Raw genomic sequence first — 21,759 nt, 5'->3', positions numbered from 1 at the left:
TGGTTTCAAGTTAATGTGACTAGTTCTAACAGACGGATCCACCGGAGTGTATATGCGTGATGTAAAAATAGAGATGTTATATTCATTCGCTAGTTTTTCAGCCTTTCTAGTATAATTTTGAATACTACGCACTAAATTAACTTCCTAATAGAGCATGAAATTCATGGTATTAATATGTTAATCGCTAGGTCTCTGAATGCTGATTTTAAATCTATTTCATTCAAATTCAAGAATTTTAAAAGAAAAACTTTCAATAAAATGGAGTTTTTGTTAACAGGAGAGCATAATGTTTAAATGACAAAATATATTGTTGGATGCAAATATCATAAAAATATCTGATACTAACTGAATTTTCATTAATTTTAGCATAGTTTAGATCAAATAGATAAAAATCAGACTGACTTCATGACAACTTAGACTAAATGAAGCCTTAACTAAAAATATAATCATGAATAAGAATTATTAAGGTAATTTAATAAAATAAAAATTAAGTTTTTCTTTGTGAATTTAAATTTGTCGCCCTGAAAAGGACGGTTTTAAGATGTTTGAAGGCATATTATTGATGAATTTATGCTTTCGTTTTTGATTCTGTCTTCTTTGGCAACAAGACGGCTTGGATGTTTGGTAAGACACCACCTTGTGCAATTGTGACTCCAGATAAAAGTTTGTTCAATTCTTCGTCATTACGGATGGCCAATTGCAAGTGACGTGGAATGATTCTTGTTTTTTGTTGTCACGAGCAGCATTTCCTGCCAATTCAAGAACTTCAGCAGCCAAGTATTCCATGACGGCAGCTAAATATACTGGAGCTCCAGCACCAACACGTTCACCATAGTTTCCTTTACGGAGAAGACGATGGATACGACCGACTGGGAATTGTAATCCAGCACGGCTTGAACGTGACTTTGCCTTTGCCTTAACTTTGCCTCCTTTACCACGGCCTGACATTTTTTCAATATGTTATTTGATTTGACTTGTACGAGAAAGTTTACAAACGAATGATGATTCGATACTGAGTTGAATGTTCACAAATGTTCAGGTATTTATACTAAAATTGAGAGCGGGAAAAGAGAGGAGCGTGGCTTATGCTACATGGTGAGAGAAAACGTATATAAAGAGAACGAAAAGTGTGAAGAGACAACAGTTGTATTCTGAAAATCATTCAAAACACATCATAAAAAATGGCACCACCAAAAACAAGCGGAAAAGCTGCAAAGAAAGCCGGTAAGGCACAAAAAGCAATCTCAAAGGATGACAAGAAGAAGAGACGTCATAAGCGTAAGGAATCATACGCAATCTACATCTTCAAAGTCTTGAAACAAGTTCACCCAGACACTGGTGTTTCATCAAAGGCAATGAGCATCATGAACAGTTTCGTCAATGATATCTTCGAACGTATTGCTGCTGAAGCCTCACGATTGGCTCACTACAATAAACGATCAACAATCACAAGTCGCGAGATCCAAACTGCTGTTCGTTTACTCTTGCCTGGTGAATTGGCTAAGCACGCTGTCTCAGAAGGAACAAAAGCTGTGACCAAATACACATCATCCAAGTAAATTGCTATTTCTGTGCTGCATCGCAAATCTCAAATGGTCTTTTTCAAGACCGCAAAATGATTTTATGAAAAAGAGAAAGATTTTAATTAAATGAGTCATATAATATCATTCCCATAGTACAAATGAATCTATCTACATTAATAATTATTCTATAGTTAGTCATATTAAAATAAAATATTGATAATAAAATTACATTAAAAATAAATTTGTATTATTGTAAATAATTTTAAACACTTAAATTAGTTAAGACTAAGTAAATTAAACAAAATCTTCGAAAATAAAATATAATTCTGAATATTATTCTTTTCTTGACTGAAAACTCTATATGAGACGATTTTTCTTGTTTCTGATAACACGCATTGATAACCTAGAAAAATCTTAAATAAGTCAAATCAAAAAAATATTTGTGATAAAATAGTTAAATTAACAAAAATGTTCTTTTCTGGCATTAAACTATAAACTCAGTCTAACTCCATATAATTTCATTTACAGTTATCTTATAGTCTATGTACTGAGTCATTGAAAGTTGTTTTCGATATGAAGAATTTTAAAAATTAATTTAACTTAAATTATAATTATTAATTTGGCAAAATTTAACTTAATTGAACATTTTTACAAATTTCTGCATTTTTACACTTAATTGAGTTTCATGAGACACGAATAAGTTAAAGTTAATTTCATTAAAATTTATTTACAAAATTTTCAAGCACTGAGTATCAAACATTATTTTTTGAGCACGTCCCTGTAGTTAAGTTAATTAATATTTTGAGAATTTTCTTTTATTTCATGATTTTATATTAAATTAACTATCTTTAAGTGAAAATTTGACCAAATTATGTCAATCGGTTCAAAAGTTATTCAAATTTAATTAAGATAATTTCAATAATTTTTCATAAATTTCAAATTTAACTTAATTTTTTTGCAATTTGCAGATTTAATTTAATATTTTTAAATTAAAATCTGAATTAACATTTCAATTTAAAATAAGATTGCAAAACTATTTTGAATCGCACAATTAAAGTTTCTGCAATAATTAACAAATTTTGAGATTGACACCGAAGTTTATGAAGGAAATTTTTACAACAAAAATTGAGTGCGAGGCTTCGTTTCCATTCACATCTCATATTTAAGGGACCAACAAAACTTGTAATTTCTCATAATATTTTCAATTTGAAAATTCTTTTAATACAAGAAAAATTAAGAAATAAATCAAAAATGTCTGATCCAGCAGTAGAAGTCGCACCATCACCAGTTGCCTCACCAGCAAAAGCCAAGAAAGAGAAGAAACCAAAATCTGACAAGCCAAAGAAACCAAAGGCACCAAGAACTCATCCACCAGTCAGTGAAATGGTTGTCAATGCAGTTAAGACATTAAAGGAACGAGGTGGTTCATCATTACAAGCCATCAAGAAGTTCCTTGTAGCTCAATACAAAGTTGATGTTGATAAGTTGGCTCCATTTATCAAGAAATTCTTGAAATCAGCTGTTGAAAAGGGACAATTGTTACAAGTTAAAGGTAAAGGAGCATCAGGATCATTCAAATTGCCAGCAGCAGCCAAGAAAAGAAAAGGTTGTAAAGAAGGCTGTTGAAAAGAAGCCAAAGAAGGCCGCTGCCGCTAAGCCAAAGAAAGCTGGTGAGAAAAAGTCAAGAAAACAATTGCCAAGAAGCCAAAAGCAGCTGCAGCCACAAAAGTAAAGAAGCCAGTTGCAAAGACCACAAAGAAACCAGCAGCAGCAAAGCCAGCCGCCAAAAAGGCAGCACCAAAACCAAAAGCTGCAGCAAAACCAAAAGCAGCACCAAAAGCTAAAGTTGCCGCCAAGCCAAAAAAGACAGCAGCACCAAAAGCCAAGAAACCAGCTGCAGAGAAGAAGCCTAAAGCCGCCAAAAAACCAGCAGCAAAGAAAGCTTAAATCAGACAAGCAAAAAAATTGATATTCTAAACTAAGAAACTTATCGTATAAGCACAAATCATAGCTGATAATCAGCAACCATTACAAATAGTCCTTTTCAGGACTACAAAATCTCATTCGAAAAAGAAAAACAAATTTTTGATTACAATTTGAGTCTATTTTATATAAAATTAATAAAAATTCTGTGATATTTACAATATTGTACATTTTATACTAAATAATATGGATATCTATCGTTTAGTGACTAGAACCAAAATCCAGTTATTCGCTGGCTGTACAGATCATTGTGATCCATAGCCTCTCTAGATATTCCCTTAACTTTTCCTATCGACTTGCTTGTCAATTTCCAATACCAAATGCAATGTACCTTATATCAACAGCTTCCTTCCATTAGTTATTTTGCCATCTCGTGATTGATACTACACTTTCCCGTTCAATCATTGATACTATACACAAAATTGTTGAATATTCTTTAATAATAACCTTATGAAAAATCATATTATAAAACTAGTCTTAGTTCTACTCTAAAAAGATATGTCCTTGTAGACCAATGTCCTAGTAATAAATTGAAAATGTCCTAACTTTAAATTGAGATCATAAAATTGATTAAAATTTTCTTCTTTTCATGTCAATATTTTTGGTGGTCTTGAAAAAGACCGTTCAATTGTTGTAAATTATTCTTTGCTATGAGAATTTAAGCACGTTCACCACGGATACGACGAGCAAGTTGGATGTCCTTTGGCATGATTGTGACACGCTTGGCATGGATGGCGCACAAGTTTGTGTCTTCGAATAATCCGACGAGATAAGCTTCAGATGCTTCTTGTAAAGCCATGACTGCTGATGATTGGAAACGCAAGTCAGTCTTGAAATCTTGAGCGATTTCACGGACAAGACGTTGGAATGGCAATTTGCGGATCAACAATTCAGTCGATTTCTGATAACGACGGATTTCACGAAGAGCAACTGTACCTGGACGATAACGATGTGGCTTCTTAACTCCTCCGGTTGCTGGTGCTGATTTACGGGCAGCTTTTGTTGCCAATTGTTTACGTGGTGCTTTTCCACCAGTTGATTTACGAGCTGTTTGCTTTGTACGGGCCATTTTTTAGTTTTGAGTTTTCGATTTGAAATACAAATGAGAAATAATGCTAAAGTAAGAAATGCGTCCCCTATTTATATTATTTTATGGCGCGAAGATATGAATGTGTGGTAGGGAGAGTAAGAATGAGGGGAAATGAGAGACTTTTGATAAATTTCTTAAAAATTCTTTAATTAATTTAGGTAAAAGTTTCTAAATTATTTTCAAAATTATTAATTATTTTCCAGAGTATGAATTTAGGTAAATTAATTTCAGGTAACTTTACGAAATCGACAGAAATTCAAATCGAAATTGAGTGAGAGGGGAATGTGAGAGAATGTATATAAAGAGAGTGAATTTCAAGAATCAGCATCATTCAAGTTTTACATTTTCTCGTGTTAAGAAGTAAAAAATATATTGAAAATACAAAATGACTGGACGAGGTAAAGGAGGCAAAGGTTTAGGAAAAGGAGGCGCAAAGCGTCATCGTAAAGTTCTTCGTGATAACATCCAAGGAATCACAAAGCCAGCAATCCGTCGTTTGGCTCGTCGTGGTGGTGTCAAGCGTATCTCAGGCTTGATCTATGAAGAAACTCGTGGTGTCTTGAAAGTTTTCTTGGAAAATGTCATCCGTGATGCAGTCACATACACTGAACACGCCAAGAGAAAGACAGTCACAGCTATGGATGTCGTCTATGCATTGAAACGCCAAGGACGTACTCTCTACGGTTTCGGAGGTTAAATTTCTTTCTACATCATCATCAACTTACATTAAATGGTCTTTTTCAAGACCGCCAATTTATTTATGAAGAAAATTATTTTTATTTATTGTTTTACAGGGTTTTATATAGATTTAAGCAAAAGCTATGTTCAAAATTAAATAATATTCAATTAAATTATTCAAATATTCATCAAGTTATGCTGAGCATTAATATTTCATTAATATTTATTTATCATGCGCTTGTGTTAACATTTTGCGAAGCAATTTGTATATTAACGTGCTTAAAATATTTAAGTAAAATACATATTATGCTTTCAGGTCATATATTTTGGAGAGAGTTCAAAACACATATAAACATTTCCTATTCTTTCCTGTGTTGTTCACGTTTTTTGCAGACCGCGTTTAAATTAACAGCGTCATTGTTTTATTAATTTATAATTGTCTGTTTGTCACTGAATTTATGGTTGCTGCTTTGGATTGTTGGAATTTTTAGTTAAATTCACAACTATCTTGTACTCAGTTTCAAGTTTTATAATTTGATGATCATTTAAAAAATGCGCTTTAAAATCCATAGAATCACACAAACTTTGTTTGCAGATTTTATTTTTTCCGTTTTCGTTCCTACCTTCTTGCTTCTTATTACTTTTAAAGATACATTGAGAATCATTTTTATATGCTTCCCCAATTTTTTATTAGTCTTGGTTTATCTTTCAAATTGTCCGGATCAGTGTTAATTGTTTTGTGCAATGTTCTTAAACAAAGGAAATTTTCAAAAAATAATTGCAAAAATTTTAAAATTACCATATTGTCGTAATGAAGGTGATTTAAATGATGGTAAGGTTCATAAGAAATTAAGCATTCATTTAATGCAAATCAATTTCTTTGGGAAACATTTATTCAAAATTCTGAGTGGCTCAATGCAGCAAACTGACTTTTTGCCATAAAAATGATTCTAATTCAGTCCTCGAGGTGTTATCAGGGTAACTTAGCGTCATACTGATAATATGACGACGTAAAGCTATGACGAATATTTATTTTGCGAAAATTCGTCTTCAAAAACCGGTTTCACTTCTTTTGTTTGCTGATTTTCTTTTCATCTTAATTCTCATGTCGATACCACGGCAGAAAAAGTTTATTATTCATGTTGACTTATTCAATAGGTATTTCCGGAAATTTTGTCTGTGCTTCTTCGGCAGCACATGATAATTTTAAGCTGCGAATTCTCTCACTTGTTTCCGGTAATTGTTTTTATTTCTTGTGATTTGAATGTTCTTATCTAAAGCTACTGTATTGGATATTGGTCTGGTCAGTAATGTAATTTCGATTTTCTTTGAGTTTTGGGTCTGTGGAGAGCATCTTGAATACTAATGACTTGTTTGTTAGATTAGACATTAGACATGAAATATTGTAAAATTTTGTAGATTCGCAAAATCAAGAAATTTACTCAGATTTAAATTAATTAATTCTTAGAATTTCGACAAGAACAGCAGTCAAAGCTAGACAACAATCATGTAACTATTGAAATGGAGGAGGTACCAAAGGAGATCAAACAAATTGAATTCAGCATTAATAATATTCAGACGATTATGGCATTGTTGAACCTACAAGAAATCAACAAAGAAATTCAGAATAAAGAAACAGTTTTAGTCATCAAAATTAGAATTGAGAATTCTTTTGAAGCTTTCGATGCAGACAACCTTGAAAAACTAAGCAGCAAATTTGTTGACACAAGTGTTATTATATTTTTGGCATCCAAGAGAAATAACAATTTTTTAATTTACTGGAAGTCAAAAGACATTCCAAATTTCTTATTTCTTGATTTCTACTTTTACGAGATTTCAAATGACATAAATGAAAATATTTTTAATTTTCTTGTCGATTTTCTGGCAAAATCTTTAAGTAAAGGAAGGTTAGGTACGTAAGTCATAAGTTACACTAAAATCGGATGATAATATAACATTTTTTCACTCAGGATTATGCAAAAATTGGAAATTATATTCGAGTGATAATGTAATTTGGGTTGATTTAATTGCTGACTCACAAGATCATAATTTACTGATGATTGCTGCTGAAGCTGGAAATGCGGAGATGGTCAAAACATTTTTGAATTTTGGCACTAAATCCACAGCTTATGACGGAGTTAGTGCTCAAGATTTAGCTTGGAAAAATCACCATTCTGAGGTTCTTCTTATCTTAGCTCAAGCCAACTTGACGTATCCTAAAGGAATTGACATTAATCAGCTTTCAGATAACTTCAAGAGATTTTACAATACAACTAGTCAACTACATGCAGCGATTACTGACAAAAATGAAGAAAAAGTGAAAAACATTTTAAATTGTCAAATCGTTTAGAATTTTACTTTGATTTGACTAACAAATCAGCAGCAAATGCCGCAGTGGAAGCAAAAGCTTTCAATATTTATGAAATTCTTTTGATGAATGAGATTTACCTCGCTCCACATGAATGTCAAAAGGAGTTTTTGATGAATTAAGTTATATGGAGCAAGAAGTGATCAGACAAATCCACAAAAAGCACTCAAAAGAACTAGTTGACAAGCACATCTACACCCTTATGCAAAACTCATCAATCGCTCATGACGTAACTGGGATACAGGAGAAGCAAAAGCTTGTAGCTGAAGCTTACAAATATTTATCTCGAGATCCACAGCTTAATATAATTCTCAAAATTGTCGCATCAAAGAAGAATTTTACAATCATTTTTGACTTTAATCGTAATGCTGTTAATATAACCGATCCTACATCATCAGACAGTACATTAGGTGTATTTTATTTCGAAGGAACTATTTACATTGGAGCAAAGCAGCTTCTTGATGAATCAAGAAAACATTTTGCAATTGGAACTTTAATACATGAGCTGTGTCATTATGCAGTGTACTTAGTCTATTCGAATCAATCAAAACCGTACACAAGTAAAGATAAGAAGGCAATGCAAGAATTTGAACAAATCGTTCAAAAATGCAAAGCTTCTAGTGGAAAAGAAAATATTATAGATGTAGTTTTTAAGAAATATCCAGTTAGTCAACATCACTGTGAGGTGATTGTTCGTCCACCACATTTAATTGCAATGTATTCACATCAGCCAGAAAAGCTTGCAGAAATACAGAATCATTTTCCAGAATTATTTGATTATTTTGGAAAAATGATTGAAAATATGAAGAATTATTTAGAAAACACTGAAAATTGTCATAAAAAACAAAAGCCTAAAAAAATATTTGACTATTTTGAATTCATTATTATTATTTTATCTTTAAGTTTTATTGGTTCTAAATTTCCAATTTTAAAGTCACAATTCGGAAAAGTTTTAATTGACACTATATCTCCTCAAAAATTGAACACAACAGCTGATATTATTTCATTCAACTCCAACTTATCTACCTCGTATAAATATAATGACGAATTAGTTAATTTAAGAATCTATGATTGGGATAGGAATAAAAATAGTTTAAAATTTTATCAGAAAAGTGCAATAATTGCTCTTAATTTCATTAATATCCCAAAATTGAGTATAATGCGAGAAACACCATTAAGTCCTGCTGAGTATGAAACAATTCTCAAAAATAATATAGTTTATAAAAGTAAAAAGGATAACAAAATCAAATTTACTCATAGAATTTTTATGGATTACTTCCTTGCAAAATATTTTATTGAAAATATTTACGAAGTAAATAAAGAATTAAATTATGATGAAGCAGTTTTGAGACTTCAGACATTTTTCAATGCATTTTTGAATGGTAAAAATATGGAAAATGTTTCGAATTTTATAATTGAGTACATAGATGACCCAAGTAGTTCCAAAACAAGCAAATTCCATCCGCTATTTTCTGATCTTTTAAGAACAAAATTTAAGAAAATTTTCTTTCATTTCTTAAATTCACAAAATCCAGAAATTTTTGAATTTCTTTTGAAATTCTTTAGTAAGGATCACGAAGTCTTTACTGAAATGCTTCATGTTAATGAATCTGAAACTGTCTGTACAGCTACTTTCAATCCTTTTTATCATTCAAATTATATTCATTGTGATCAAATTAGTAAAACAGTTAAAGAATATCTTTCAGACCAAGAATTTAAAAGATTTATAAAAGGCACGAATCAAAAAGGAGCATTTATTTTGGCATGATTTACTACAGTCAATTGAATATTTCAAAACCACATGATGAATATTCAATTGAAAACTTACAGTTCAATGAAACATTTGTATCTGAATTTTTAAAAGAAAATGGAAGTATTTTGACAAAACCTGAAAAAACTGAACTTCTAATTGCTTTAACAAATCCTGAACTTTATTCATTGTCTATCCAAAACTATGAGATTATTTGGACAAAATATAAACATTTGTTATCAAAAGAAAATGCAACAAAAGCTCTAGGAAATGCATTTGCAAAATATTTAAATTCTTATTATTTTTCTCATTCAATTGAAATTGAAAACTTTTTAATTAATTTGATTAAAATATCTGAGAATTTTTTAAATAGTTCTGAAATTCATGACATGATAATAAATGAAAATCTTCTTCATCGTGCTGCATTTCATAAATTTACATTAGAAAATATGTGGAATTTTTTCAAAAATCATTCAACTTTTGATCAACAAAAGGATTTATTATTGATATATGATCAATCTGGTCTATTTCATTTCTATAATGAAAAAGGATATTTAAGCTTCATCTATGACTCACCTAAACTTAATATTTTTCATTTGAGTCTGATTTATTCTTACAAAACAAAGCTTAATTCATTTAATTTTGCACGAGAATTATACAGCAATTACTTTAGTGATATTGAATTGAAAAATATCCTTCTAAATTCTCTTGACTTCATGCTTTATGTTGTGCAATATACTGACGAACTAACTTGTAATCAGTTTTTGATGTATCTTAGAAATATTTTTGCTTCAAATGAAAATTCACTGGACGCGTTTTTAAAAGAGAAAATAAAACCTACCGAATGGGATATTAGTGAATATTTTGAAAAATTTGGAGCAAATAATCACATGTGCCTTACTCAAGTGATATCAAAAAGTGCTGAAAATATTAAATGGACACCACATGTCACAGCCATAGTGATATAAATAACTAAAATAATTAATAATTTTTAGTTTTTATGTTCATAAAAATTATGAGCTTATATGTATTCAGAACAATCTCTAATAAAATTAAAACATACAATGTTAATACCTAAATTCAGTCTTGTTTAATTAAAACTTTTTCTTTTTCATAAAATATTTTGCGGTCTTGAAAAAGACCATTTGAGATTGGCGATGCAGCACAGAAATAGCAATTTACTTGGATGATGTGTATTTGGTGACAGCTTTTGTACCTTCTGAGACAGCGTGCTTAGCCAATTCACCAGGCAAGAGTAAACGAACAGCAGTTTGGATCTCGCGACTTGTGATTGTTGATCGTTTATTGTAGTGAGCCAATCGTGAGGCTTCAGCAGCAATACGTTCGAAGATATCATTGACGAAACTGTTCATGATGCTCATTGCCTTTGATGAAACACCAGTGTCTGGGTGAACTTGTTTCAAGACTTTGAAGATGTAGATTGCGTATGATTCCTTACGCTTATGACGTCTCTTCTTCTTGTCATCCTTTGAGATTGCTTTTTGTGCCTTACCGGCTTTCTTTGCAGCTTTTCCGCTTGTTTTTGGTGGTGCCATTTTTTATGATGTGTTATGAATAAAGTTCAGAATACAACTGTTGTCTGTTCACACTTTTTATTCTCTTTATATACAATTTCTCTCACCATGTAGCATAGGCCACGCCTCTCTCTTTTTCCCGCTCTCAATTTTAGTATAAATACTTGAACATTTGTGAACATTCAACTCAGTATCGAATCATCATTCGTTTGTAAACTTTCTCGTACAAGTCAAAACAAATAACATATTGAAAAATGTCAGGCCGTGGTAAAGGAGGCAAAGTTAAGGCAAAGGCAAAGTCACGTTCAAGCCGTGCTGGATTACAATTCCCAGTCGGTCGTATCCATCGTCTTCTCCGTAAAGGAAACTATGGTGAACGTGTTGGTGCTGGAGCTCCAGTATATTTAGCTGCCGTCATGGAATACTTGGCTGCTGAAGTTCTTGAATTGGCAGGAAATGCTGCTCGTGACAACAAAAAGACAAGAATCATTCCACGTCACTTGCAATTGGCCATCCGTAATGACGAAGAATTGAACAAACTTTTATCTGGAGTCACAATTGCACAAGGTGGTGTCTTACCAAACATCCAAGCCGTCTTGTTGCCAAAGAAGACAGAATCAAAAACGAAAGCATAAATTCATCAATAATGTGCCTTCAAACATCTTAAAACCGTCCTTTTCAGGGCGACAAATTTAAATTCACAAAGAAAAACTAATTTTTACTTTATTAAATTTCCTTAATAATTTTCACTCAGATTCTATTTTAGTTAAACTCATTTTATTCTAGATTTAAAAGTTTTTTTTAAATGAACTTCCATGCGCTAGAATTAGAGAAAATTCAGTAAGTTATAGATTTTTTTATGATATTCGCATTCAATTCAAGATTCGCCATATCAAAATTTATGCTCTCCTGTTAACAAAAACTCCATTTTATTGAAATTCTTATTTATTTTAAAATTTTGAACTCTAATTAAATAGATTTAAAATTTTAATCCAAATCCTAGTAGTCAACTTTATTACATATTACTGTGCCATCAAATTATGCTCTTTTAGGAATATTTTAGTGCGTAGTAATCAAAATTTAACTAGAAGGCTTGAAATACTAGCGAATGAATATAACATCTCTATTTTATATCACATATATACTCTGAGTGGATTATAAATCTGTTAGAAATAATCAATAACTTGGGAACCAATCTGCCTTTAACAATTTTTAACGTATTTTTTGATCTCTTGGGTTCATGATTTTCGTAGTTTAAGCCCAAAATAGAGTAGCTTAGGATTTACAACAGATAAATATACTTTATTGATTCTTTTATTTTAGGTACACAAGCATTTAAAAGACTTTATGGAATTAAGAATACTAATTAGGGTTTTCAATCCCGATCCTGAATACCGGGAGCGATCCCGGGATTTGGCTCAATTTTCCAATACCGAAATCCCGGGATTGAAGTTTCTCCTTTACCTTTAACTTGGTATTCCGGTATTACGGTATTGAAGAATTCTTAGGATTTTAAACTTTTTTATTCAATATTCAAATTTAAAATTTATTTTTTTTTCTCTTTCTTGGCTTTTGCTGGTGCAACAAAAAAAGTTTAACCTTAACTTAAATATTTCATTAGCTTTACTTTTTGATTAAAACTTGAAATTGTTGACTAAAAAAACGATTGAAAACCTCTGTTTATACATTTTCCAATATCTTGTTGCACTCATTGCAAGACTGGTATAAGACAGATACTAATCGTTTTCATTAGATTAGCTATTTATCGACTGATTAACAGAAGTTTATTAGCTCATATCATTGGAAATAAGTTAAAAAATTGTCGGGACTAGGGTTTTGAATACCGGAACTGATTTGTATGAAATACTGGAATTCAATATCGATATTGCAACAATTTTATTACCGGTATTGAATATCCTTGTCGGAATTAACACCGAAGATATCATTGACGAAACTGTTCATGATGCCATTGCCTTTGATATGGGTGAACTTGTTTCAAGACTTTGAAGATGTAGATTGCGTATGATTCCTTACGCTTATGACGTCTCTTCTTCTTGTCATCCTTTGAAAGCCCGGTATCGGTCTGTACATATGAATCATTATGAACTTGAAACTTATTTAAAGTAGAGCTAAAGGAGAAAGTCAGTTTTTGAATTAGATCCATTTTTAAATGACAATGCAACGTTAATTTACATTCAAATTTGGTTGGTTTTAGTTGTTTTGAACCGTTTTAAGCATAATTTGATACCGGATTTTGAGTAAATTATAATATCAGTATTGATCCCGATTTTGTCTGAAGATCCGGGATCCCGTAATAAATATTTTTATGAAATTCGCAATCAATATAAGATTGAGAATTTCCCAATACCGTAATCCCGGGATTGAGATTTTGGTCCGGCATTGAAATCCCTAATACTAATAATAAAAATAATTTTCTTCATAAATAAATTTGCGGTCTTGAAAAAGACCATTTGATAAGGTAATTTAATGTAAGTTGATGATGATGTAGAAAGAAATTTAACCTCCGAAACCGTAGAGAGTACGTCCTTGGCGTTTCAATGCATAGACGACATCCATAGCTGTGACTGTCTTTCTCTTGGCGTGTTCAGTGTATGTGACTGCATCACGGATGACATTTTCCAAGAAAACTTTCAAGACACCACGAGTTTCTTCGTAGATCAAGCCTGAGATACGCTTGACACCACCACGACGAGCCAAACGACGGATTGCTGGCTTTGTGATTCCTTGGATGTTATCACGAAGAACTTTACGATGACGCTTTGCGCCTCCTTTTCCTAAACCTTTGCCTCCTTTACCTCGTCCAGTCATTTTGTATTTTCAATATATTTTTTACTTCTTTACACAAGAAAATGTAAAACTTGAATGATGCTGAATCATGAAATTCACTCTCTTTATATACATTCTCTCACCTTCCCTTTCTCACAATTTCGATTTGAATTTCTGTCGATTCCGTAAAGTTACCTGAAATTAATTTACCTAAATCCATACTCTGGAAAGAATTAATAATTTTGAAAATAATTTGGAAACTTTTACCTAAATTAATTAAAGAAAATTCAAGAATTATCGAAAGTCTCTCATTTCCCCTCATTCTTACTCTCCCTACCACATATTCGTATCTTCGCGCCAAGAAAATAATATAAATAGGGACGCATTTCTTACTTTAGCATTATTTCTCATTTGAATTTCAAATCGAAAACTTAAAACTAAAAAAATGGCCCGTACAAAGCAAACAGCTCGTAAATCAACTGGTGGAAAAGCACCACGTAAACAATTGGCAACAAAAGCTGCCCGTAAATCAGCACCAGCAACCGGAGGAGTTAAGAAGCCACATCGTTATCGTCCAGGTACAGTTGCTCTTCGTGAAATCCGTCGTTATCAGAAATCGACTGAATTGTTGATCCGCAAATTGCCATTCCAACGTCTTGTCCGTGAAATCGCTCAAGATTTCAAGACTGACTTGCGTTTCCAATCATCAGCAGTCATGGCTTTACAAGAAGCATCTGAAGCTTATCTCGTCGGATTATTCGAAGACACAAACTTGTGTGCCATCCATGCCAAGCGTGTCACAATCATGCCAAAGGACATCCAACTTGCCCGTCGTATCCGTGGTGAACGTGCTTAAATTCTCATAGCAAGGAATTATTTACAATCGAACGGTCTTTTTCAAGACCACCAAAAATATTAACATGAAAAGAAGAAAATTTTAATTCATCATTATGATCATTAGAACTTATACGAAAACTATGACGTTTTGAATGCTTATGCTGTTTTCATATTTAAAGTAGGATAAAATATTGAATATTTATTTTCCGTTAAAGCATTCAAACTTCATGCATGTTTTGGCATAAGAGAAAGAAATGAGAATATGTTGAAAATATGTTCATTCTCTTATTGCAATTTTTTCATGCAGAGATTCTCTTGATCTTCAATTTTATGCATTTCGTAAGTTAAATGATCTTGAACATTGAATAATGTTTTAAAGCATTGGAAAAAGAGAGAAGGAAAGCACCTTAAAAGGTGTATTGCATGCATTTTCCTTTGAGAATCTTTAAGACATGCAAAATTTTTGATGCTCTTTTTTGCAGTTTCCAGTGGTTTTTAATGGAAATGAGATTTAAAGTTGATTCTCGTCAGCTAATGGAATGGGAACAAAATAAGTTTACGCCTGAAAATTATACAAAATTTTGTAACAACATGGACATGAACATGGAAATTTTATGTTTTTGCTTAGCTTTGGTAACTTGCATAGAATTAATTCTGCTTACAAATAATCTGCAATTTGAAACTCGAAGAGCACAAGTCAATTAATCTGTCAAAAATGCGACATAAGGCGCCTCTGACTTTGACATAGTGTCATATTCGATTTAATTCACATCAGAGTCACTCCATAACAGGCAAAGAGATCGCTTTTAGGTACCTAAAATTGGTATTTCTGTTCCATGAAAGCATACTTTTGCCTGTTAAGAACATCAATCTAGTGTCGAATTTTGGATCGATTTACAGATTTTTGTGCTATTAAATATGGAAATATATTTTACAGCATATTTTACCAATTAGTTTGGAGTTTGTAAACTCAAACATTATATAAGTAAGCTTGAAAACAATAATTTTTTGAATGTGTGGATGGATATTACAAGCATAAATCTTAAAATGAACGCATGATATATAATTAAAATTTCATCATTCCAGCATAATGAAATCTCATAAACTCAACACTTGAATGCCTTAAAAATTAATTAAAAATTTGCATTTACTAATTGATAATCTCCTTTTAATGTTCTTAGGGATGTTCTTACTGATGAAGAACTTTCCTTAGGTATTCTTTTCTTAATTAGCACCACTGTCTCGATAATTTTCATCACATGTCATATATCATAATTATTATAGCCATATTGCAAAAATGAAGAGTAAAGAAAAAATATGAAAATTTATTTATGCAAAGAATCTTATCATGAACTTAATGCCTCAAGCTATTTAAACGCAAAAAAGAATAATTTTGCGTAATTATTAATTGCAAATTGCAAAACATGTTCGCACTGCTTGATTGTACTGCATTGATTAAAAAAGAACAGAAATTTACAAATAAAATGAAATTTAAATAATTTTTATAAAGCTGCAAGGCACGAATTCGATGAGCCAATAGTATGTATTTAATATGTGATATTGATGGTTATGATAATCTTTATGACAATGATATTGATATAATATTTATGCTGAAAACTAGCTTTGAATAAGATATGAGATTGAGATAAAAGCTGAAATGGAGATTGAACGTGAATGTGAAAATTAAGTATTTAAAGTTGGAGCTGTTTACAATGTAATGTTGATAATGATATGAAATTTTATAAACAAGTTATTTTAAAACAACTGATGTGAAATTTTATGATTGAGATTATTAAATTTAAGAGACAACTGTGAATCTCCCCTAAATATTTTGACGCCCTTCAATTTTAATGCAATTAAAATCTGAAAAATGATCCACAATTTTAAATTTGAATTTTAAGACAAAATTACCTGTGAATCTCCCGTAAATTCAGTCGGCTTTATCATCATAAAGACTTTTCACAGCTGCTAAAACCGGCTACATCTCGACATCTGGTTTAAAACTCTAAAATTGATTCAAAATATGGGAAGCAAACCCTTGTCTAATTAATATATTTATCTGAATTTCTCTAAATTGTTCCACTCTACAGACTCTATATCATTACTTCAAGCAACTATCATTCTACCATACCCATAGTTCTTTTTTAAATTCACACTGAAACACCGACTTCGCAGTATGATTAAAATGTTACAAACGCATCTGATATTATTCTTAATGAGACATCTCGAAAGGGTATTAAGCTCATTAAACGCTTAATAATCATATATAAAAATTTATAATGATAAGAATCAATATGAATAATTATATTTTATGATATCCTACAGTAGCAAGTGTCATGAGAAGAAATAGAAAGGAATAAGATTGATGACAAACAATTATCCACATGTGTCACACGGCTAGAACATTATACAGTCGTTGTCAACTGAATTAATGCAATTAAAATGGTGTAATAAAACATAAGTGATCAAATGAATGCTAATTCATCAATATCATGAGTCTTTTTAATTTTATATTCATGAATAATATTAGAACCGGTAGCAGTGACTTGTAGAGATAACCTTTAACATCTTTAATTGTGCATTTGCATGCAATTGTTGAAGATTGAATTTCTTTCATGTTAGTCGCGTGATTTCACTTGCTGTTCTGGTTTGAATGTTGTCAGTTCCAACACACACGAAGAAGCCTCAAGACTAAAATAATTTTAAAGATGTGTAAGGACCAACTTAACACTGTCTCAAATTTGCAAATGTATTAAACCACAATTGCTTATGCATGCATGCAACAGTTGTAATCAAAGAATCGTCATGGCAAGAAGAAGGTCAAAATTGCGCGTGCCTTCTTGATCTTATTTTTCTCATTTTCTTTACGGCTAAATCGCTAACTGCACCTCCAACATGATTAATTTCCCCTCACTAGAGTTGAATATTGCATCTTATGAATCTTATCTGTGCAACAACTTCTTTTGCATTTTTTGTTCGTGCTGCATTTATTAATATATATATTGTAGATTGAGATGAAAGGAAAAGTGAATAATTAAGTTGCAAGTTGAATTGTACCAACAACATAATTCTCCTTTCTCAATATCTCCATCTCACTTTCCTCTGAACTATTGCCTTAAAGAATATTCGCTTTTGTAGGATTTAATACGTTTAAGTCATTAAAACTGTTTGTCTAACTTATTAAGTTACAGACAATGTCGACTAGAAAATTATCACTTCAATAGAAAAAAATTTGTTTATTTTTTTTTCTTTTCTTGAGAATTTTTTTAATTTTCCATATAATTGATGGCAAGTCAAGAGAGCGATGATTGAGTTGTGTCTACAATAGTGGTGGACAACCTGTATGCCGCGGCGTGGAAACAGATTTATTTGACTGGTGTGCCATGTGTAAACATGAATTCATTAATGTTCTGTGCATAAGACATTGCTGAGTCGTTTCACAAAAAAGGTTGTCCTCCACTGGCATGCCATTTAGATTTATCAATTTTTTTGACGTTTTTATATAATTCCTGAATATCACATGATTACTTTTCGCATTTTCTACGTCATGTGTCTTGCTTACTTACTTACTTATTACTTGTTTATCAGTACGATCTCGTATTATCCTGATCCTGACCGTATTACATGACACTAACTTCATGACATGATTTATGAAATTCTTTCAATATATCAACGTTAATTTTGGTTGGATATTCAAAGAAATTTCAAAAATCATGTCATGGAATTGTTGAATTTTTGGGGATATTTTGGCATTTTCGGGAGTTTCCAACCGTTAATTCAAACTATATTGTCTAATCCAGAGTTGGCAGAACATTGAAAATCAAATCCCACTGATTCCAAGAGTTCGAACGTTGAACCCCAATACTAGAATATCCATAAAAAATATTGACAAAATTAGTCAATTTATTTTAACGGTCAGAAAAAATTTAAAATGTGTCTATACTGACATTTTGAGCCTCCGCTATCCAGCCGCATTCACATTTCCCACTTTAAAACAGTCAGTGTACGGCAATTTTTTTACCGCATTAATGTTTTTAAAATAAGAATCAAATTTTACTTCAAATTTCGAATAATTTAAATTAAATTTTGAAATTTTACCGAACTTTATATCACATCAGACCCAATAAAACTTAAATTATCATTAAAATGGCATAAAATTGATCATTTTGTCCACCTACAACCTGCCGTTAAAAAAACAAGTCTCATTTCCCACGCATGACAAAATTCAGTCGCATGCACACCAAGACAGAATAATCGAAATAAAACTTTCTTCCTTGATGTCTCATTATATCAGTTTTATTCGCGGAATGAAGTGCTATTTAATCAATTAAAGAAACTACAAAGTGAAATAACGTGATAATAAAGAGATTAAAAATAATAACACATTGATAACATTGTGCAAAGTGCTAAAATAATTGAAAATAAATCATTTGTTTCTATTTATCAAAAGGAAAAAAAAGAGAAGAAAAAAAAAATATTGAGAGTAAAGTTTTTGTATGTGAAGTGTTCGGAAGGAAGCAGAACGAAGAGAAAAATTCTAAGAATTGGAAAATTAAAAATAAGGAATAAAATAACATCAAATAGGATTATCATAAGTCAGTGACAGTGATCAGTGCATGATATATTAAGAATAACAGCTATTAATACCGTAAGTTATTTGCCGAATTTTTTTTCCCAATTTTCTTTCATCAACAAATAATATTTCGCACAAAACAATCGCAATCGTCAAGTCAAAAATGACAAAATTAACTTCTAAATTGTCATAATATCCTTTTTAAATTTCATGTGTGGATCTCCAATCCAGGTGAAATTTTCTTTTTATTGTTATTATTTAAATTGAACGATCCATTAGAAACATTCATTTATTTTTCGCGTGGGCACACAAGATTTTATATATATATTTTATGTTTTCATGTCTTATGATCGAAAAAAAAAATAAAAAAATAAAAAAATCGCTGCGAACAACAGCACAGAGGAGAGCAGAGCAGAGTGTGTATAGTTTGTATATTATTATTTTTCTTCATCCTCTTCTTCTTCATCATATTATTCGTAACATAACACAACAGATATGAAAGAAGAAGGTCTGTGATGTGGGAAGAAGAAGAAGTAACATAAGAATTAAAGAAGAAGCAAGGGAATGCGTAAGAAATGCCTAAAAAACATTTCAGAACAGGAGAGAACAAGCAACAGAAATAATAAAAAAGATTTTTTGCCCATTGTTTGACTCCAATTCCAATTCCATAGATTTTATAAGATTATTATTGCCTCTGACTTACTGTTACTGTCTTGCAGAACTATGACAAAATAGCAATTTTAACAATATGAAATATTACCCATTGTTGTCATTGCTATGTTGCGTAGTTTTTCGGCTTGGTTGATAAGGAAACACGTACAAAAAAAGCGCACACATATTCACGCAAAAAAATCGTTTATGCCACCAAAAAAAAAAGAATATCCAATTGATTCCATTTAAAAAAAAGAAAAGGAAGAAGGGGAAAAAAAACATTTTATTGACAAAAATATGCAAATAAATCAATCATTTCAATCTCTTTGTAAATACCAATGAAGCTTTTATTACTTTTAAAAAGAGAATGGGGATATAAATGTTAAAGTTACAGGCTAAAAGGCAAAGTATAGCAAAAAATAATAATTCGTGTGTGTGTCAAGCACTTTACATTTTTTTACTGTTATTTCTGTACATATATCAAGCATCAAAGTCAACCATCGTGTGTGAGGGTGGAAAATGATAAAAGATAGCAATTTACCGATTCAATTTAAGCATTCTCTCACTTTTTTCACGGGTAATTCCATGTACATTTATGTGCACATAGGTAAAGTGCTAAAGCTACATATGCTGAAACAAAATGAAAGAAGAATTATGGTGACGATGATTGAGTACTGTGCTGTGTATTGACAGACTAATAAAAAACAAATTTTTTATGTATTTATCATGTGGGTGTAACTTCTTTCTAAAACCTGTCAATAATTGTGAAAAATCATGATTGATTTTTATTTTTTTACGGAGCTTAAATTGCATGCAGATGATTTTGGATGTCTATCTGATTCTTGTCGTTTTGTGTGTCATTTGAAATTGGGTTAGTGTGTGGGACATTTGACTATTTTGGGAATATTTGCATTGAATGGATGTTCAGTTGGGCAAGAGAAAACGATCTAGCCAAAGAGACTCGGCTATCCTTAACCTTGACAGGCAATGAGATCGTAGTGCCGTGCTGATATTTCTGCATTATCAAAGCATGTTTTACTTCTTAAGTAACAAAGAAAGTCCTTAAAATGATGAAAATTGTAAACTAAGATCTAGTTCTTGATAGATTAATGTAATTTGGTACTTTTACAGAGCATGAAGTCGACTAGTATTTCAGAAGGAACCTAGTCAATTTTTCCTCACAAAACTTTCAACCTCGAACTCTGTATTTCGAAAACACCAAACATATGGACATCCTGCACACAAAACACTCCAATAAATTGACAAACTTCCCCATAAAAAAATTCCACCTCATTTACAAGATTGAAACCCCACACTGCCTGATATTTGTCAACATCAATATTTTTTTCTCAGCTGCAAATGAAAACGTGAAGACAGTGTTGATGACGATGATTATGAATTATCATGCTGTAGGCTTTAATATAGCATGTTATGTTGAATGAGGCTGTGGTGCATTGAAGGGAAAATTGTTTAGTTTTCAAAATTGTGTTTTAGCGTTTAATCTTAAAAGAAAAATGGTGTAGAATGGATGGAAAATATTGTTTTTAGGTTGGTGTGAGTCAGGTGTCTAATTTTAATCGAATTCAATTGCATCCCAGAGTCAAGCTGGTCTAATGACAATATAATTTGCTTTTTTTATGTTTTGATCCTTATAGAATGTTTATAGTGTATTATAGTAGAATCAGCCAGAATATTTAAGTAGAGCAAGCTTTCGAGAGTATAATCTTCGTTAGAGTTCCTTGTTATTGAAAGCGAGTAATTCAACAATATTAAAAGGACTGATAGTTGCAATAAGGCGTTCCACAGTCCAATTTGTATCATCAAACCACCAAACTAAATTCAGACCATAAAACAATATTTCAAAAACTAAAAAACTCCACTAAAAATATAACTGAAATTTATGACAATTTGTTTTCTTTCCTCCTTCATTCCATCCAATAATTTATTCCTCGTTCAATTGCACAATATCCGTAGAATCTTATAC

The 21,759-nt window shown here is 31.4% G+C and overlaps 8 protein-coding genes, 1 long non-coding RNA gene and 2 pseudogenes across 9 annotated transcripts in view; 7 read left to right on the top strand and 4 right to left on the bottom strand.

Annotated features, from left to right (window-relative positions):
- Window positions 1-512: 512 nt before the first annotated feature.
- LOC139085615 (histone H2A-like) lies at window positions 513-948 on the bottom strand (annotated as a pseudogene).
- A 233-nt stretch (window positions 949-1,181) lies between these two features.
- LOC139101081 (histone H2B) lies at window positions 1,182-1,559 on the top strand. Its single transcript, XM_070653949.1, has one exon. The coding sequence runs from the start codon at window positions 1,182-1,184 to the stop codon at window positions 1,557-1,559; it is 378 nt and encodes a 125-aa protein (XP_070510050.1).
- A 1,186-nt stretch (window positions 1,560-2,745) lies between these two features.
- LOC139085608 (histone H1B-like) lies at window positions 2,746-3,478 on the top strand (annotated as a pseudogene).
- Window positions 3,479-4,164: 686 nt separating this feature from the next.
- LOC139101080 (histone H3) lies at window positions 4,165-4,575 on the bottom strand. Its single transcript, XM_070653948.1, has one exon. It carries the CDS (start codon window positions 4,573-4,575, stop codon window positions 4,165-4,167), a length of 411 nt encoding a protein of 136 aa, XP_070510049.1.
- A 406-nt stretch (window positions 4,576-4,981) lies between these two features.
- LOC139101079 (histone H4) lies at window positions 4,982-5,293 on the top strand. The gene has a single exon (XM_070653947.1). The coding sequence runs from the start codon at window positions 4,982-4,984 to the stop codon at window positions 5,291-5,293; it is 312 nt and encodes a 103-aa protein (XP_070510048.1).
- Window positions 5,294-5,979: 686 nt separating this feature from the next.
- Window positions 5,980-7,560, top strand: LOC139085583 (uncharacterized). The gene is made up of 3 exons (XR_011543933.1): window positions 5,980-6,106; window positions 6,743-7,186; window positions 7,245-7,560. It is a non-coding gene; the product is annotated as an uncharacterized lncRNA (long non-coding RNA).
- Window positions 7,561-10,570: 3,010 nt separating this feature from the next.
- LOC139101078 (histone H2B) lies at window positions 10,571-10,948 on the bottom strand. Its single transcript, XM_070653946.1, has one exon. It carries the CDS (start codon window positions 10,946-10,948, stop codon window positions 10,571-10,573), a length of 378 nt encoding a protein of 125 aa, XP_070510047.1.
- Window positions 10,949-11,179: 231 nt separating this feature from the next.
- LOC139085630 (histone H2A-like) lies at window positions 11,180-11,618 on the top strand. The gene has a single exon (XM_070633723.1). The coding sequence runs from the start codon at window positions 11,182-11,184 to the stop codon at window positions 11,560-11,562; it is 381 nt and encodes a 126-aa protein (XP_070489824.1). The 5' UTR covers window positions 11,180-11,181; the 3' UTR covers window positions 11,563-11,618.
- Window positions 11,619-13,444: 1,826 nt separating this feature from the next.
- Window positions 13,445-13,756, bottom strand: LOC139101077 (histone H4). The gene has a single exon (XM_070653945.1). The coding sequence runs from the start codon at window positions 13,754-13,756 to the stop codon at window positions 13,445-13,447; it is 312 nt and encodes a 103-aa protein (XP_070510046.1).
- Window positions 13,757-14,159: 403 nt separating this feature from the next.
- LOC139101076 (histone H3) lies at window positions 14,160-14,570 on the top strand. Its single transcript, XM_070653944.1, has one exon. It carries the CDS (start codon window positions 14,160-14,162, stop codon window positions 14,568-14,570), a length of 411 nt encoding a protein of 136 aa, XP_070510045.1.
- Window positions 14,571-18,775: 4,205 nt separating this feature from the next.
- The window catches only part of sfl (N-deacetylase and N-sulfotransferase sfl), a 69,909-nt gene continuing 66,925 nt past the window's right edge, over window positions 18,776-21,759 (top strand). The window contains exon 1 of the mRNA XM_070653904.1: window positions 18,776-19,199. The gene's annotated coding sequence lies outside the window, so the exon portion shown is untranslated. The remainder of the gene's footprint in view (window positions 19,200-21,759) is intronic.

This window comes from Chironomus tepperi, unplaced genomic scaffold, assembly GCF_022539635.2.
Source record: "Chironomus tepperi strain 1889 unplaced genomic scaffold, CSIRO-AGI_Ctep_v1 contig_74, whole genome shotgun sequence".
Lineage (NCBI taxonomy): Eukaryota > Metazoa > Arthropoda > Insecta > Diptera > Chironomidae > Chironomus > Chironomus tepperi.
This window is presented reverse-complemented; position numbering and strand designations above follow the sequence as displayed.